Source organism: Schistocerca nitens, chromosome 2 (assembly GCF_023898315.1).
Source record: "Schistocerca nitens isolate TAMUIC-IGC-003100 chromosome 2, iqSchNite1.1, whole genome shotgun sequence".
NCBI classification, from domain to species: domain Eukaryota; kingdom Metazoa; phylum Arthropoda; class Insecta; order Orthoptera; family Acrididae; genus Schistocerca; species Schistocerca nitens.
The window spans coordinates 1070071355-1070089839 of record NC_064615.1 but is presented as its reverse complement, the minus strand read 5'-3'; the positions used below and the strand labels follow the sequence as shown (position 1 = coordinate 1070089839).

Genomic DNA, 18485 nt, shown 5'->3' with positions numbered 1-18485 from the left:
TTTGTAGTGACAATATAGATGATAAATACAATGCTTTCCGTAATACATTTCTCATACTCTTTGAGAGTTGCTTTCCATTAGAACATTCTAAACGGGTTACTAGCAGTAATGGACAGCCCGGTTGGCTGACTAGTGGGATAAGGATATCTTTTAGAACAAAGTGGGAATTATATCAAAATGTTAGAAATAGTCACAATGAAGCTACAGTAGCCCATTACAAACAGTATTGTAAGGTGCTTAAAATTATTAGCAAGGCAAAGAGTATGTGGTATGCAAATAGAACAGCTAATTCACAGGATAAAATTAAAGCCATATGGTCAGTTGTGAATGAAATGTCTGGTCAGCAGCACCAGGTCGATGATATAATGTCAGTTCGCAGTAACAATATTTCTGTTACTGATAAATCAGATATGTGTACAATATTTAACAATCATTTTCTGAGCATTGCTGGTGAATTAAATAAAAATTTAGTTTCTACAGGAAATCATATAAATTTCTTAGCAAATGCCTTTCCGAGATTGATGTCTGAAATACTCCTCTGTGATACGAACAAGAGGGAGATTGAGTCAATAATTAAATCACTGAAGACTAAGGACTCCCATGGTTATGACAGTGTGTAGCAGAATATTAAAGTTCTGTGTTGCACATGTTAGCCCTGTATTTAGCCATATTTGTAATTTTTCCTTTAGGAATGGTCAGTTTCCTGAGCGATTTAAGTACTCAGTAGTAAAACCGCTTTATAAAAAGGGAGAAGGGATAATGAAGATAATTTTATACCTATTTCTATGCCATCAGTGCTTGCAAAAGTTATCGAAAAGGCTGCGTTTGGAAGGTTAATTAATCATTTTATATCGCATGATTTGCTATCAAATGTACAGTTCGGCTTTAGAAGTCGTTTAACAACAAAATGCTATATTCTCTTTTCTCTGTGAGGTACAGGATGGGCTAAACAAAAAATTTGGAACGCTTGCCGTATTCTATTCTTTGATTTAACTAAGGCATTTGACTGTGTTGACCTCACAATATTGCTCCAGAAGTTGGATCATTACGGAATAAGAGTAGCAGCTCACAAATGGTTCACCTCTTACTTTAGCAACAGCCAGCAAAAGGTTATTAACCACAATGTTGATAACGGCTGTGATGTGGGATCTGAGTGGAGTACTGTAAAGTGGGGGCTGCTCCTGTTCCTTATTTATATAAATGATATGCCCTCTAGTATTATGGGTAACTCTAAAATATTTATGTTTGCTGATGACACTAGCTTGGTAGTAAAGGATGTTGTGTGCAACATTGACTCGGTTTCAAATAGTGCAGTACATGACCGCAGTTCATGGCTTGTAGAAAATTAACTAACCTTAAATCACTGTAAGACTCAGTTTTTGTTGAATTGTGTGTTAGAAACTGTAAAAACTGACGTTTTAATCTCTCAGAACGGGCATATGATTAGTGAAACTTAACAGTTCAAATTTCTAGGTGTTCCGATAGATAGTAAGCTGATGTGGAAAGCCCACGTTCAGGATCTTATTCAAAGACTTTATACTGCCATTTTTACTATTCAAACGGTATCGAAAGTGACTGATACATAGACACGTAAATTAGTCTACTTTTCTTATTTTCATTCACTTATGCCGTATGGTATTATGTTTTGGGGTAACTCTTCCCATTCTAGAAGGATATTTTTGGCTCAGAAACGGGCGGTTAGGGCAATAAGTGGTTTGAGTTCACAAACCCCTTGTCGACCTCTGTTCACGAGTCTGGGTATTTTGACATTGGTCTCTCAATATGTTTATTCCTTATTGTCGTTTCTTGTTACCAATATTAGTTTATTCCCAAGAATAAGCAGCTTTCACTCGGTTAATACTTGGCAGAAATCAAACCTCCATTTCGCTCGGACTTCCTTAACTCTAGTGCAAAAAGGTGTGTAGTATACTGCTGCATCCATTTTCAATAACCTGCCACTCTAATTCAAAAATCTTATCAGTAATCCACGCGCTTTCAAATCTAAACTGAAGAGTTTCCTCATGGGTCACTCCTCCTATTCTGTCGAGGAGTTCCTTGAAAAATTAAGCTGATTCTTTTGTATTGCTGATAGCGTTTACTGAAACTTATGGACAGACTTTTTTCAGGTACATGAACATTTATTTTTATGTGTTATTACTTTTTGTTGTAAGTTCATGTACTGACACGTTGCATGACCTTGGAGGTTTGCTCCTCAATTTGCTCCTACGGAACTTGACATCTAAATAAAAATAAAACATAGCTGTCTTGTGTAAACGTTAAGACCTATACGAGCTGCTGAATGGAATAAACCGTCTAGTGAGTACAGAATGGAGATTCAACCGAAGAACGATGAAAGTAATGATAAGTAGCAGAAATTGACAAAGAGAATTTTATCATGGTTGGTTGTCATGTAGTAGATTTAGTTAAAGAATTCTGGTACCTAGGCAGCAAAATAAGAGTTAACGAATGGAACAAGAGCGACAGCAAAAGCAGTCTACCAGTGGCAAAATGGGCATTCCTGGCCCGTAGCAGTCTACTCCTATCCAACAATGGCCTTACTTTGGGGAAGAATTTTTTAAGTATGTACATCTCGAGCAAGGAGTTGTTTGAGCATTGTATGGAAGTTCAATGGACAGGGAAAAAGTGGAACAGAAAAGAATGGAACCACTTAAGATGTGATGTTGCGGACGAATGTTGAAAATTAGGTTGATTGTTAAGGTGGGGAATGAGGTGGTTCTGTGCAGAATGCGACAGCGAAGGAATGCATGGAAAACACTACAAAGGCGAAGTGACACGATGATAGGACGTGTGTTAAGGCATGAGGGAATGACTTCCATGGTACTAGAGGGAGCTGTGGAGAGCAGACGATGTAGAGGAAGATTGTAGCTTTCTTACAAACTCCATTATATGTACATTAAAACAGAGATTGAACTAGAAGAAGTAATACAATATGATCCATACTCGATTGACATCAGTATCAACATGATTGGTAGCAAGTCATTGATAAATACGGTTTTCTTATTGTAAATTACACTTTGTGAATCACAGGTTCTTATTATATTTCCATATTCTGGAGGCAAGTAAGGGAGACAGGGGTGGGTTAGCAGGAGGGTGGGAGACACAGGAAAACGAGCGTAAATGTTAATATGGGCTGAGGAGAGGGTGGGGATGGTTGGGACACAATACCAAAAAGAGGCGTGTGCTGAGGGGTGGCAATACAGTGGACAGTGGGGTGGGATGGGACAATGCGAGATAACGATAGGTGATATGGGGTGGGATATATTCACTTCCCGGCCTGTTTTAACGACCCACCACCTAATTACTTAAGTTGGGTCTTCTCTGACCTGTTAGCCACAGCAATTGGTGTACAGGCACTGGTGAGGCTTTAACCTCCACACCAGTTCCTGCATCCGGTCGCACCATTGCCAGTGTGCTGCCTCGAGGGGGTGAGAATTGTGGCTATCGAGGATGCGACGGGGGGGGGATTGCGGCTGTCGGGGGGCGGTTGGGGGGAGTTGGGGCTGTCGGGGGCGGTTGGGGGGGTTGCGGCTGTCGGGGGGCGGTGGGGGGCGCTGCGGCTGTCGGGGGGCGGTGGGGGGGGGCTGCGGCTGTCGGGGGGCGGTGGGGGGGGCTGCGGCTGTCGGGGGGCGGTGGGTGGGGGCTGCGGCTGTCGGGGGGCGGTGGGGGGGGCTGCAACTGGGGGGGGGGTTTCGGTTATCGGGGAGGCGACTGGGGCGGGTTGCGGCTATCGGGGGGGGGGGGACTGGGGCGGTTTGCGGCTATCGGGGGGGGGGGGGGACTGGGGCGGGTTGCGGCTATCGGGGGGGCGACTGGGGGGTGCTTGCGGCTGTCGGGGGGGGGCACTGGGGGGGGTGCGGCTGTCGGGGGGGGGCCACTGGTGGGGTTGCGGCTGTCGGGGGGGGGCCACTGGGGGGGTTGCGGCTGTCGGGGGGGGGGGGCGACTGGCGGGGTTGCGGCTGTCGGGGGGGGGCGGCGACTGGCGGGGTTGCGGCTGTCGGGGGGGGGGGGCGGCGACTGGCGGGGTTGTGGCTGTCGGGGGGGGGGGGCCGCGACTGGCGGGGTTGCGGCTGTCGGGGGGGGGGGGCGGCGACTGGCGGGGTTGCGGCTGTCGGGGGGGGGGGCGGCGACTGGCGGGGTTGCGGCTGTCGGGGGGGGGGGGGGCGGCGACTGGCGGGGTTGCGGCTGTCGGGGGGGGGGGGGCGGCGACTGGCGGGGTTGCGGCTGTCGGGGGGGGGGGGGCGACTGGCGGGGTTGCGGCTATCGAGGGGGCGACTGGCGGGGTTGCGGCTATCGAGGGGGCGACTGGCGGGGTTGCGGCTATCGAGGGGGCGACTGGCGGGGTTGCGGCTATCGAGGGGGCGACTGGCGGGGTTGCGGCTATCGAGGGGGCGACTGGCGGGGTTGCGGCTATCGAGGGGGCGACTGGCGGGGTTGCGGCTATCGAGGGGGCGACTGGCGGGGTTGCGGCTATCGAGGGGGCGACTGGCGGGGTTGCGGCTATCGAGGGGGCGACTGGCGGGGTTGCGGCTATCGAGGGGGCGACTGGCGGGGTTGCGGCTATCGAGGGGGCGACTGGCGGGGTTGCGGCTATCGAGGGGGCGACTGGCGGGGTTGCGGCTATCGAGGGGGCGACTGGCGGGGTTGCGGCTATCGAGGGGGCGACTGGCGGGGTTGCGGCTATCGAGGGGGCGACTGGCGGGGTTGCGGCTATCGAGGGGGCTACTGGCGGGGTTGCGGCTATCGAGGGGGCGACTGGCGGTGTTGCGGCTATCGAGGGGGCGACTGGCGGTGTTGCGGCTATCGAGGGGGCGACTGGCGGTGTTGCGGCTATCGAGGGGGCGACTGGCGGGGTTGCGGCTATCGAGGGGGCGACTGGCGGGGTTGCGGCTATCGAGGGGGCGACTGGCGGGGTTGCGGCTATCGAGGGGGCGACTGGCGGGGTTGCGGCTATCGAGGGGGCGACTGGCGGGGTTGCGGCTATCGAGGGGGCGACTGGCGGGGTTGCGGCTATCGAGGGGGCGACTGGCGGGGTTGCGGCTATCGAGGGGGCGACTGGTGGGGTTGCGGCTATCGAGGGGGCGACTGGTGGGGTTGCGGCTATCGAGGGGGCGACTGGTGGGGTTGCGGCTATCGAGGGGGCGACTGGTGGGGTTGCGGCTATCGAGGGGGCGACTGGTGGGGTTGCGGCTATCGAGGGGGCGACTGGTGGGGTTGCGGCTATCGAGGGGGCGACTGGTGGGGTTGCGGCTATCGAGGGGGCGACTGGTGGGGTTGCGGCTATCGAGGGGGCGACTGGTGGGGTTGCGGCTATCGAGGGGGCGACTGGTGGGGTTGCGGCTATCGAGGGGGCGACTGGTGGGGTTGCGGCTATCGAGGGGGCGACTGGTGGGGTTGCGGCTATCGAGGGGGCGACTGGTGGGGTTGCGGCTATCGAGGGGGCGACTGGTGGGGTTGCGGCTATCGAGGGGGCGACTGGTGGGGTTGCGGCTATCGAGGGGGCGACTGGTGGGGTTGCGGCTATCGAGGGGGCGACTGGTGGGGTTGCGGCTATCGAGGGGGCGACTGGTGGGGTTGCGGCTATCGAGGGGGCGACTGGTGGGGTTGCGGCTATCGAGGGGGCGACTGGTGGGGTTGCGGCTATCGAGGGGGCGACTGGTGGGGTTGCGGCTATCGAGGGGGCGACTGGTGGGGTTGCGGCTATCGAGGGGGCGACTGGTGGGGTTGCGGCTATCGAGGGGGCGACTGGTGGGGTTGCGGCTATCGAGGGGGCGACTGGTGGGGTTGCGGCTATCGAGGGGGCGACTGGTGGGGTTGCGGCTATCGAGGGGGCGACTGGTGGGGTTGCGGCTATCGAGGGGGCGACTGGTGGGGTTGCGGCTATCGAGGGGGCGACTGGTGGGGTTGCGGCTATCGAGGGGGCGACTGGTGGGGTTGCGGCTATCGAGGGGGCGACTGGTGGGGTTGCGGCTATCGAGGGGGCGACTGGTGGGGTTGCGGCTATCGAGGGGGCGACTGGTGGGGTTGCGGCTATCGAGGGGGGGCGACTGGTGGGGTTGCGGCTATCGAGGGGGGGCGACTGGTGGGGTTGCGGCTATCGAGGGGGGGCGACTGGTGGGGTTGCGGCTATCGAGGGGGGGCGACTGGTGGGGTTGCGGCTATCGAGGGGGGGCGACTGGTGGGGTTGCGGCTATCGAGGGGGGCGACTGGTGGGGTTGCGGCTATCGAGGGGGGCGACTGGTGGGGTTGCGGCTATCGAGGGGGCGACTGGTGGGGTTGCGGCTATCGAGGGGGCGACTGGTGGGGTTGCGGCTATCGAGGGGGCGACTGGTGGGGTTGCGGCTATCGAGGGGGCGACTGGTGGGGTTGCGGCTATCGAGGGGGCGACTGGTGGGGTTGCGGCTATCGAGGGGGCGACTGGTGGGGTTGCGGCTATCGAGGGGGCGACTGGTGGGGTTGCGGCTATCGAGGGGGCGACTGGTGGGGTTGCGGCTATCGAGGGGGCGACTGGTGGGGTTGCGGCTATCGAGGGGGCGACTGCGGGGTTGCGGCTATATAGGGGCGACTGCGGGGTTGCGGCTATATAGGGGCGACTGCGGGGTTGCGGCTATATAGGGGCGATTGCGGGGTTGCGGCTATATAGGGGCGATTGCGGGGTTGCGGCTATCGATGGGGAGGGGGGGGTGAAGGGGGTGAGGGTTTTGTGGCTATTGATGGGGCGAGGGGGGAGTTTTGTTGAAGTATTAGTTTCTCAACGATGTTGCTGAGTGCGCTCAGCAGACTGATGGGTCGGTAATTTTGTGGGAGAGAGTGGTCTTTGCCCGGCTTCGTGACCATCAGGACCTTGGCCAGCTTTGAATTGGGGAAAGTGTTGGTGCTCAAGTATGGCATTCATGATGTGTGTAAGGTATTCTACTGCTGTATCCGTCATCTCCTGGAGGATAATGTTTTGAATGCCATTGTAACCAGGTGCCTTCCTAGCTGTGGTATACTTGATTGCCCATTTGACTTCAACTGTGCTAACCTGTTTGATGTCGTTGTGCTATGGTTTGGCTTAGATGCATGTAGTCGCCTGGTCGGTCCCAAGTTTGAAAGCTGGGTCTGAGCGACCCTGGTTGTGTGTGAATGACGCTGCAACTGTGAGATACATTAGTTCCTCCTTTTATTCTGCGGAGTATACCGGTCCATCGGGCGCTTTTATTGTGGGTGTGTACAGTTACGCCATGGTCATGTGGCAGACCAACTGCTACAGGCTAGATCGTGTGGTGTCCAACCCTTCGAGTTTCTGGTTCAACTGATTTGTTTTAAATGTTTTGTTTAGTTCCAGAATATTCCCTGGAGCCTGTTCATGCGCTGTTTGAAGAGCTGGCGCCTGGTACACTGCTAGTGTCTCCTGAGGCGATTCCTCATTGAGATAAGGCCCAGAATCCCCCCGGGGAGGGCAGCACTGTGTTGTGGTGTGGTGTGCAGATTAGTATGGTGTCTGCTATCCATCTTGGACGGCGCTAGTGAGGGTTTCGACAGCCTCATCAATTTGAGCTGCCTCGTTAATTGCGTGTGTGGGTTGGATGCAACTGTCAATTGTTTACTTGAACAATGTTTAATTCGCGTACCAGTACTCTAACATCTTGCTTTCATCCATGTGCTGCAGTGTTTCTTCAATGTACAGGTTGGTGATTTGTGGACATATGGTTTTCAATAGCAATGTTGAGTGTTGTCATTATGCCCTTGATGAGTGCTATGTCTATCACGTCTGGCCCCTGATCCCTCTGGTATGGCCTCTGCATCTGGTCAACTGGCGCTAGTGTAATGTTGTTTCGTCCTCGTGCATGTTCGTGTAGTTTCTTGCCATTGGAGTTCCGTGTATGCATGTTCCAGTCAGAGTCTTGTGTTAAAGTGTGGTGGTATGTTGAATATACAGGGTGGTCCCGAATTCATGGTACAAACTTTAATGGTAGGTGCAGGACATTGTAACAAGGATATATTGTATAGGAATGTATAGTCCCAGGTGACGCGGTGAGGCGTAAACAGGGGAAATAACGGCCGAAAGGAAAACGAAAGATTTTATTGAAATCGTTGTTGACAAGTGTCATGTTTACAGTAAGTGTTCAAAATTGCGTCCACCATGAGCGATACATGCTTGACAGCGTCGGTGCAGCGATTGGCGTACACGTTCAAAGATGCCTGGTATTTCACGCACACCTGCAGCAGCTACAGATATGCGAGCAACGAGATCCTCATCTGAGTCAACTGGAGTCTCATAAACAAGGCTCTTAAGATGTCCCCATAAAAAGTAATCGAGGCAAGAGAAATCAGGAGATCGGGGTGGCCAAGGGACTGGTCCACCACGCCCAATCCATCTAGCACCAAACGTGGCATTCAGGTAATTCCGTACAGCAGTGCTGAAGTGTGCTGGCGCTCCATCGTGCTGAAACCACATGCGGTTACGAATGGCGAGCGGAACATCTTGCAGCAGTTCTGGTAACACTTCTTGCGGAAAAATAAGATAGCTTTCGCCACAGAGTCGCGTGGGTAGTAAGTATGGCCCAATCAAAAAGTCGTTCACAATACCAGCCCACACATTAATACCGAAACGTTGTTGATACGCATGTGGACGCGTTGCATGTGGATTATCTGTTGCCCACACATGGGAATTGTGCGCATTAAAGACACCCTCGCGTGAAAATGTCGCTTCATCTGTAAATAGCACATGACCTACGAAATCCGGCTGCAACGCACATTGCTGCAACAACCACTGGCAGAAGTTCACGCGAAGAGGATAATCTGCCGGATTCAATGCTTGTACTTTTTGAAAATGGAAGGGGTGTAAGCGATTTTCATTTAACACTCTGCATACAGTCTGATGACTCACATGTACGTCACGCGCAACAGTTCTTGTGCTTGACTCGGGTCTATCAGCCACTATGTTCAAGATGCGTTCTTCCAGTCTTGGAGTGCGTACAGCTCTTAATCGACCAGCGTCATGTCTGTTGACGTCGAACGTACCTGTTTCACAAAGTTGACGATGTAACCGTTGAAAAATTCTATGATCCGGCATTCGTCGATTAGGATACTCCGCGCGATACATTCGTAACGCAGCTCTGGCGTTACCATTTGCACGGCCGTACATGTAATGCATGTCTGCTTTTTCTGCATACGTAAAGTCACCCATCGTCTACGGCAGCACAATTGTGAATGGCGCTTGTCCCTACTGCGATACATCATGTTCATCTACTGCCCTCTACCGGCAGTGACACCAACCGATCACTCCATTTCTCTTTCCCCTGTTTACGCCTCACCGCGTCACCTGCGACTATACATTCCTATACAATAAATCCTTGTTACAATGTCCTGTACCTACCATTAAAGTTTGTACCATGAATTCGGGACCACCCTGTAGTGCTGATGTAGCGTATCTTTATGTTCTTTGGGATGTTGTATACTGACACCAGTGTAGGCTCCGTTGAACATGACCCTGATGGCGGTTGCCTCTAATTTTTCAAGTTCAGGGAGCACTATGTTCGTGTGTTCAATGTGTTTTTGCATGATGATAGGTGTTCCACCGAAACCAGAGCTGTCCGGTCAGTCGGTACGAGAAACGCAGAAGCCGCTGAAGTTTGGGTGGTTCTGTAGTTTGAGTTTAGTTTCGCTCAGTAGTGTCATAAGGATACCCTTATGCTTCATGAGCGAGGCGTGTGTGGTTGTTTTCGATGGGGGCTGTGTGTGGCGTGTTATCCATGAAGATGGTGTGAAGAGTGTGGTGATTGCCCAGTACTGCCCTGGTTGAGCAAGGCCACAGCGAAGGGCCAAGTGACTGAATCGCTGGCAATTGTTACATCTTTGGGGGGGGGGGCGTGTGGTAGTTCGTATAGTACTGCTAGTAAGTCCATCCTCAGAAGGCTCTTTATCTGCAGAAGGCCGCGGGAGGCGCCATGTGAGCAGAAGCCCGTCATCTGGGAAGCACTTTTGCAGTCGAATCCCAAGAAGTTGAGCGTCGCTTGTACTGTTGTGTTTGGGTTACTGTGGTCCACTCCCTTCACCACGTAGTGTCCTGTATGTATAGTACTCGATCCCCTTATTTTTGAGAAAGTTAAGAAGATCTTTGTATTCCGTGTCGGTAGACACGTACAGTGAGGCCCTATTCCCACAGTACTTTGTGCGAAGCGTGCAAGGTGTGCAATATCCGAGCAAGTGGTGTTGAGGACACTAAGGTCCCCATAGTTCTGTATTACGACTGGGGGGGATAAGCAGTATTTTGTTGTGAGGGCGTGGCTGCAAATAGTGTGTGTGTTGGTGTTGACCGCAACTCGGTTTGTGCTGGTAGATGTGTTTGCGTTTCTAGCCAGAGGTGCTCTTTTTGCTATAAGCAGCAGCGCCCTTCGGCTGCCTAGCGAGTGTGGTTGCTCACTTGTTTGTGATGTGTCCTTTTCTTTGCGGTTTGAGCCCTCCACCTTCCAGGGCCCCGTGTTCTGGGTCCGCATCTGCCGGCGCTGGAGTCAGCGGCTGCTGCGGGAGAGTAGTGGAGGACTCGCCAGTTGCAGGGGAATGTGAAGTGGTGTATAGTGTGTTTGTTCCTGTGGGGGAGTCTACTGCACCGCGAAGGTCTGATTATTCGCTGCTGGTAGAGGAGTTCCTGCGCTTGCGCAGCGATCTGCCGATCCTTGCCAGCCAATAACTGCTCTTCGGCAGCAAACGGGACGCTGACGTCGACGGGAACAGCCGAGTCACCCGCCTCTTCGCTGCAGCCATGCTGTGGGTGAGGGCGGGGGAAATACTGGCGGAATCAGCCATCTTGGAATTGCAGGGTATTTTATTTGGAGGGGTAGGGAGCGACAGTTTGCTTTTTCTGTAAAGAAAAAACCTGGGTAACTGGCCCCAGGAAAGTGTGTGTGTGTTGGGTGGGGGTGGGAAGGAGGGGTGTGCCCTACGGCCTAGCGTGCAGTGGCGTGGCACCTAAAGGAGATGCGGAGAAAGGAAGTGGCCAACAGTGGGCGGAATGGTCCGACGTGAACGGGCCACTGACACTGGTTGACTAACAGAGAACGAGATAGCCACGCTGGGGAAGTTGGTAACCGAAGTTACGTGGTAGTTGCGAGTCTAGGACTCTTCACGACGATCTGCTTCTCTCGACGAAAGGGAGCAAGACTCAACCCTGCGCCGAAACTCCTGACGCCACGGTCCCTTCGCAAGAAGACTCACTATAGAGCAGAGCGGTCAGCAAGGCCTAATCCCCGATTGCTACCGATGCACCGGCCATCACCAGCTGAGCTGCTTCTGCTACGACAGCCGGAGCGCGTCACTGGCACTTTGGTACCTCAGCAGTTGATAATAAACCCACAAGCACTTTCTAAAAAGCAGACTTTACAAAAGACATCTCCTCTTCCTATCTTCGTGTATTGTGTAGTTTCTCTTTTTAGGAAACAGGAAACCACATTTACTAGACTTGAAGAAACCAACTCGATCGCCCCATGGCAGTGTAAATACATGTTACTGTACTAACACACAAACTGAGTAAATTATTTGCATCATGTAGTTGAAGGTGCATTCTACAGCACATTTATCTGACAATGAAAGAGCTGCCTCAAATTCGTAAAAGAATTCCTAAGAGAACACACAGCTGTGCACTAAAAGAATTGAGAGATTTTCCGTAAGCGGCTGTCAGAAGGAGTAATAGTTAAGTGTAGGTCTTCATCTGCCAAAATATCAATTTTTGGTTATGTAACTCCCTAAAAATGTTCAGATTACGTCTAGTTGTAATATGTATTATTATCGATTTCTTTTTCTTTACCTTCCTATCTGTCAATGGTGTCCTGTTTCGCATGATCAGTAAAAAGCCATTCTGTAAACCAACTACAAAGTTGGTATTTGACGTGTGGTGAATAGTAACAATACATTGAAATAAAAGTATTTATTACATAAAGCATTTGCTATCTGTGCATTCCTGTTTTTGGCAAACAGTTAATCTTTCTATGAGTTATCGGTATTCAATTTCTGAACATGGTGGGTGGTCTCCTACTGAAGTGGTTGGAGACTGGTTTCCGTGCCGCATTTTTTCGCATCGAAGTCAACATTAGCAGGCTACCTTTCCGCCGGCCATAGTCAGATGTCAATGAAAAGACCAACACCGTTGACTAGCAGGTGCGGTGTGCAGCGAGTAGTGGTGTAGTGTCGGACGAAAGATCCTTCGGAGAACTGACCTTACGATACAAGATTTTTGAATCAACGAAAAGTGGTTGTTATCACTTGATAATGTACTTGATGTTCAGCAAAGGTGATGGTTACGAGAAGCAACATGGTGGGCTGAAGGTTAGCTTTTTAGAAACGTTATTCTACCGCATTGTTGGCCGAGAACTGGTCAGGTACCTCTGCGCTGTTCGTGTAATGCTTCGCAACCCGGCACTTGCGACGGAACGACTCACTTAAAATGTTCCTGGCATAGTCTCCTACGACCCTCGAGAAACTTTCACTGTCTTACGGTTCAACGTAGGGTTTTTTTCGCTCTGGAAGATGTATCCCATTCAAACAGCTGACAAGTGAGGGACGCCACCGACCCCTGAGCACTTATTACAGTTTAGTGAAAGCAAATGATTACATTCCGGACGTTTCAGGAAGTCTGTATCCCAAAAACAGTCCATTCCTTTGTAAAGGGTAGAGAATAAGCTGCAGGCATTGTTTGCAGTTTTCGCAAGAAAATTCAATATGTGAGTCAACAAGGAAGCTGCAGCCAAAGTTGGGAAGCCCTAGTGCGAGACCGTGTAACGTCGCGAGTCAAACCGCAATAGCATTTTATTGCAGTAAGCTACCTTGCAGTACGGCCTCGTAGCTTTGGAGTCAGTGGCGGTGACAGCCGCTTGTATCTCGGTGTGATTTACTCGCACCTGTCGCTAGCATGATCGTGGGAAGCACTACGTGTGTCAGTTCCAGCGACAGACTATTAAAACTCTTAAGAATCTAAATAAACTATACTCAGTTTCGAAAAAATTGTGTGTGTTGCCTTTTGTTATTAAAATGAAGCTGGCTGCAAAATCTCACAATTCTGGCTGTGATACTTTCAAACTTAGAGCAAATTACCAAAAAATACCGGATACCGACACTAATAGGATTAAAGTCAATTCGGATGCGAACAGTATGTCCTTTGCTATCATTTGGAATCATTACTTAAGTTTACAAAATGTTAGGTCACTATGTCTGAATTTTTCTACTTAAATAACATTCACTGTTTTTCGTTAGAGTGAAACAGTGTGTGTGTGTGTGTGTGTGTGTGTGTGTGTGTGTGTGTGTGTGTGTGTGTGTGACATACGTAAAGATTCAGTATTATCTCCTATTAAACATTATGTAACTTGGTCATGTGGTGGTGTGGGACAGGCTGTTGCAACGAAAGCTGTAATTCTCCTTACTTGCTGCTGACGTATGTCCAAGTGTGCTTGTTTTTTTAAGAAGGCAGCCAGAATAATTATTTGTAGAGTAATGTTCTTCTAACGTTATTTGAAGATTCGTTTTCGTTTCGTGGAACATTTTTTTAATATTTGCAGCATGAAATGACGTAAATGCATCCCTGAACGTGGATTAGAGTAAAACAGTCTAGGCGCTAGTATGATCTTGAAAGATTGATCTGGTTGCCTGTTCGACCAGTCAGAGTATATACGCTGTGAGCTATGGCATTGAGCAGTCAGTCTCGCTGTCGGACGCGCAGGTCATGTTGAATGTGTCCGAAAGAGTTATATGAAAAATTAATAAAGTGCTGTTATTTCGCGTTATGTTTAAATCGCCGTGAAAGCAGATGCATTTACGGATAGATTGTGCAAATTTGAGCTTTGTGAAGGCATTAGTTCGAGAAATAAACGCATGTGAACTCTCGGCCTTTATGACGACTTTTGCGTGGCATATTTCGTAATCTTTTACGGAATAGTTGGCGAGCACCTTCTTTTAAAGAAATCCACTGAAAAGGACCGAATGTGTTTATACTCAGCTACAACATGAATTTCAGTGAAAATCGTGAAGCGATTCGGGTTGAACTTTGGTACATTTCTGTCTGTCTTACGTGTGTACTACATGATATGACCTGTCAGATGAGGACAGTGGGCCGGCCGGAGTGGCCGTGCGGTTCTAGGTGCTACAGTCTGGAACCGCGAGACCGCTACGGTCGCAGGTTCGAATCCTGCCTCGGGCATGGATGTGTGTGATGTCCTTAGGTTAGTTAGGTTTAAGTAATTCTAAGTTCTAGGGGACTGATGGCCACAGAAGTTAAGTCTCCTAGTGCTCAGAGCCATTTGAACCATTTTTTGAGGACAGTGAACGAGAGACAGGCGTTTACGGTGACAGGCAGGCAGACACGAGCAGCATACGCGACTTCTAAATCAACAACGCCGCAAACGGCATGGAATTTCCTACGTTACGTGCCACCGACCAACAACTACCTTTCAACTGTAAGAATCAGCGAGTGTGCACCACCCATATGAGGTCTGGCAGGGGTGGTTGAACCCCTACTTCGATTGTTCATTGGATGCCATCGCAAACTCAGCTTACTAATGAGCAGGACCACTTGGTGGGAAACTGATCGGGCTGCGTGACGTAGTAGGGAAAATTAACAGAACTCCTGACCAGGGACAACCTTGGAGTCACTCATTTCTGGATGAATAGCAGTCATACAGATCAACCAGTGAGTTGGAGGATTTAGATGAATCAACTAGGCAGAGAATTTGGAAGTCTTGCAAAAAAAAAATGGTTCAAATGGCTCTGAGCACTATAGACTTAACTTCGGAGGTTATCAGTCCCCTAGAACTTAGAACTACTTAAACCTAAGGACATCACACGCATCCATGCCCTAGGCAGGATTCGAACCTGCGACCGTAGCGGTCGCGCGGTTCCAGACTTTAGCGCCTAGAACCGCTCGGCCACCCCAGCCGGCGGAAGTCTTACCGATTGAGATTCTGGAACTACTTCTGACTCACGTAGCAGACTCTTTCAGGAGATTTGCATGTTTTGTATGAAGTCGACAATACGTTGTCATGCCTTCAAAAGGTACGTTTTTGACTGAGTTCTATCTGCACATTTATTTTAATGTATGTTATTATATTGCCATTTCCTCATATTCCATTCCCTGCCTTGCTCGTATCAAACATCAGACTGCTTCCCCATGTAATATCACATTGACACCAACTTTGCGATCTGATCAATGGACTAAACAGACTATACGCTAGGATTACACCACCACGATGACTATTAGGCGGGACATCTGGGACAACGTCCAAGTTGTGATGCCTTAATATCCATCTCAATAGCCACGTGATGTTGCGTGACAGTTTGTTGAGGGCCGTCAACCTCCGAGAGGTTCACTGGGAGATCGACACATCACACTTTCATCATACTAGCCACCGTCCACGCGTGCCTGCAGTGGTGTTTATACTCGTGTCTGCTGCAGTTACACTCCTATTACAGTAATAGGTGCGGAAGGTCTCCACGCACGATGGATGCATGATGCACCACGTAATGCGTCCTTCCTTAAGTAGCCCGCACTTCTGTACGACTCTGAAAGGTGGAGGTTTAACACTAAAAGGGGACCAGATATTCTCAGGCAGAAAAGTAGGTGACTCCTTTTTGTCGCCCCCTTACGACAGACAGGGACACCTCAGGTCTATTCCAGCCCCTGAACCCGCAGGAGGAAGCCCCTCTCCGAACCACACCTAAGTGCCTGGCAGCGGCTCATCGACCGGCCTTCACGCCAATTCTCTATTGTTCCACTCTTTAAGTGACCTGGAGATAACGAACACGCGTTCCTGTCCATGCGAGCTCTGATTTCCCCTATTTTATTATGATGATAGGGAGGAACTATGTAGGTCTGTGTCGACAAAATATTTTCGCATTCGGGGGAGAAACTGTGTGATTGAAATTCCGTGAGAACATTCAGACGCGAAGGGAAACGATTGTTTAATGATGCCCTTCCCAAATCCAGCATCACGTCAGCGACACACACTCGTATTTCGTGATAATATAAAACGTGCTGCTGCTCTTTGTTCTTTCCCAACGTACTCAGTTAATCCTATGTAGTAACGATCCCATATCGCGCAGCAGTACTCCAAAAGAGGAGCGACAAGTCTAGTGTAGGCAGTCTCTTTGGTTAATCTTTGGCGTCTTCCAACTATTCTGCCAATAAATCGCGGTCTTTGGTTCGCCTTCCGCACAACATTTTACGCATGTTATTTCCGACTTAAGCTGTTCGTAATTTTAATTCGTAGGTATTTAGGTGAATTTATGGATTTTGATTACACGATAAATTAGTCAGATCTGAAGTTTAATGGTGTCCTGTTAGCACTCATGTGGATGTCCTCACTTTTAGTTAAATGCAAATTTTCGTACCATACTGATATATTTAACATCTGTTGAAGTCATTGAAAGGTGAAAAGCAATTGCAAAACGAATTACATCTGCAAACAACTTAAGACAGGTTCTCAAATTGTCCCCGAAATAGTTTTTCTACATAAGGAGCAGTAGAAAGCCTGTAGCACTATCTCGGGGAGCACCAGAAACTTCTTGTTTACTCCATGACGTTCCGTCAATTACTACGAACTGTGAACCCTCTGGCGGGAAATCACGAATCCAGTCACATAACAGACAATATTCCTTACGCACACAATTTGATTACAAGCCGCTTTGAGGTACGGTGTCTGAAGCCTCCTGGAAATCTAGGAACACGGAATCAATTTGAAACCAATTGTGGACAGCAATCAATACTTCATGTGAGTTGTGTTTCACGAGAACTATGTTTACTAAATCCGAATTGTCTGTGTCAATAGACCGTTCTCTTAGAGGTAATTCGTAATTTTCGAACATAATACACATTCCAAAATGCTGCTACATATTGACGTTAATGATATGCGCCTCTTCGAACTGTACTGTACTATCTAGATTACTCGCGCGTGTCCGCGTCCGCGTCCGCGTCCGCGTCCGCGTCCGCGTCCGCGTCCGCGTCCGCGTCCGCGTCCGCGTCCGCGTCCGCGTCCGCGTCCGCGTCCGCGTCCGCGTCCGCGTCCGCGTCCGCGTCCGCGTCCGCGTCCGCGTCCGCGTCCGCGTCCGCGTCCGCGTCCGCGTCCGCGTGCGTGTGTCTCCGTGTGTGCGTGTGCGTGTGTCTCCGTGTGTGCGTGTGCGTGTGTCTCCGTGTGTGCGTGTGCGTGTGTCTCCGTGTGTGCGTGTGCGTGTGTCTCCGTGTGTGCGTGTGCGTGTGTCTCCGTGTGTGCGTGTGCGTGTGTCTCCGTGTGTGCGTGTGCGTGTGTCTCCGTGTGTGCGTGTGCGTGTGTCTCCGTGTGTGCGTGTGCGTGTGTGTCTCCGTGTGTGCGTGTGCGTGTGTGTCTCCGTGTGTGCGTGTGTGTGTGTGTCTCCGTGTGTGCGTGTGTGTGTGTGTCTCCGTGTGTGCGTGTGTGTGTGTGTCTCCGTGTGTGCGTGTGTGTGTGTGTCTCCGTGTGTGCGTGTGTGTGTGTGTCTCCGTGTGTGCGTGTGTGTGTGTGTCTCCGTGTGTGCGTGTGTGTGTGTGTGTGTCTCCGTGTGTGTGTGTGTGTGTGTGTCTCCGTGTGTGCGTGTGTGTGTGTGTCTCCGTGTGTGTGTGTGTGTGTGTGTCTCCGTGTGTGTGTGTGTCTCCGTGTGTGTCTCCGTGTGTGTGTGTGTCTCCGTGTGTGTGTGTGTGTGTGTGTGTGTGTGTGTGTGTGTGTGTGTGTGTGTGTGTGTGTGTCTCCGTGTGTGTGTGTGTGTGTGTGTGTGTGTGTGTGTGTGTGTGTGTGTGTGTGTGTGTGTGTCTCCGTGTGTGTGTGTGTGTGTGTGTGTGTGTGTCTCCGTGTGTGTGTGTGTGTGTGTGTGTGTGTGTGTGTGTGTGTGTGTGTGTGTGTGTGTGATTGTTCACACCTCAGGTCACACCTCCCGACAAACGGACGGAGGGACCAATTGGCACTTTCGGAAGGTATCAGCTCGGGTAATCACCCCTCCCTGGGCCTGGCCGTTACCAGGGGGTACGTACGTGTCCTACCTGTCTACCCGGGGCGGGGAATTACGCGTTACCCCGTCACCGGCTACGCATGGAAGTGTGTGGGTTGGCCTTCAGACATGCACAGGAAGGAAGAAAGAGAAAGGGAAAGGAAAGAAGAGAGGTCTCAAACGCCGCAGCGGAGAAGGTAGAGAGAAGAGGTAAGGAAAAGAGAAGGACAAAGAAAGGATGAAGACTTACAAGCAAGGAAGGAAGGAAGGCGAAGAATGTAGTATATGTACAAGCGTCCGTCTCCGGACGTAGGCACAAACCATAACCCCAGAGAAAGGGAAAGAAAGAGCCAGTGGTGAAGGGGGGGGGTGGCGAAGATGGGGGATGGGGAAGGATGCGGAAAGGGAAGGTATGCAGCCCGGAAAGGAAGGAAGGCCACATCAGCTCGGGGTCCCGTGCTCGCTACGCACGTATCCACAAAAGAGTTGTGGATCCCCTGGGGGGA

At 50.6% G+C, this 18485-nt stretch overlaps 1 protein-coding gene across 1 annotated transcript in view; it reads right to left on the bottom strand.

The window, feature by feature from the left end:
- Positions 1-18485, bottom strand: part of LOC126235552 (mucin-2-like) — a 148751-nt gene that overhangs the window by 61003 nt on the left and 69263 nt on the right. Inside the window, exon 3 of the mRNA XM_049944268.1 lies at positions 4265-6048. Coding sequence (XP_049800225.1) covers positions 4265-6048 — 1784 coding nt within the window. The remainder of the gene's footprint in view (positions 1-4264; positions 6049-18485) is intronic.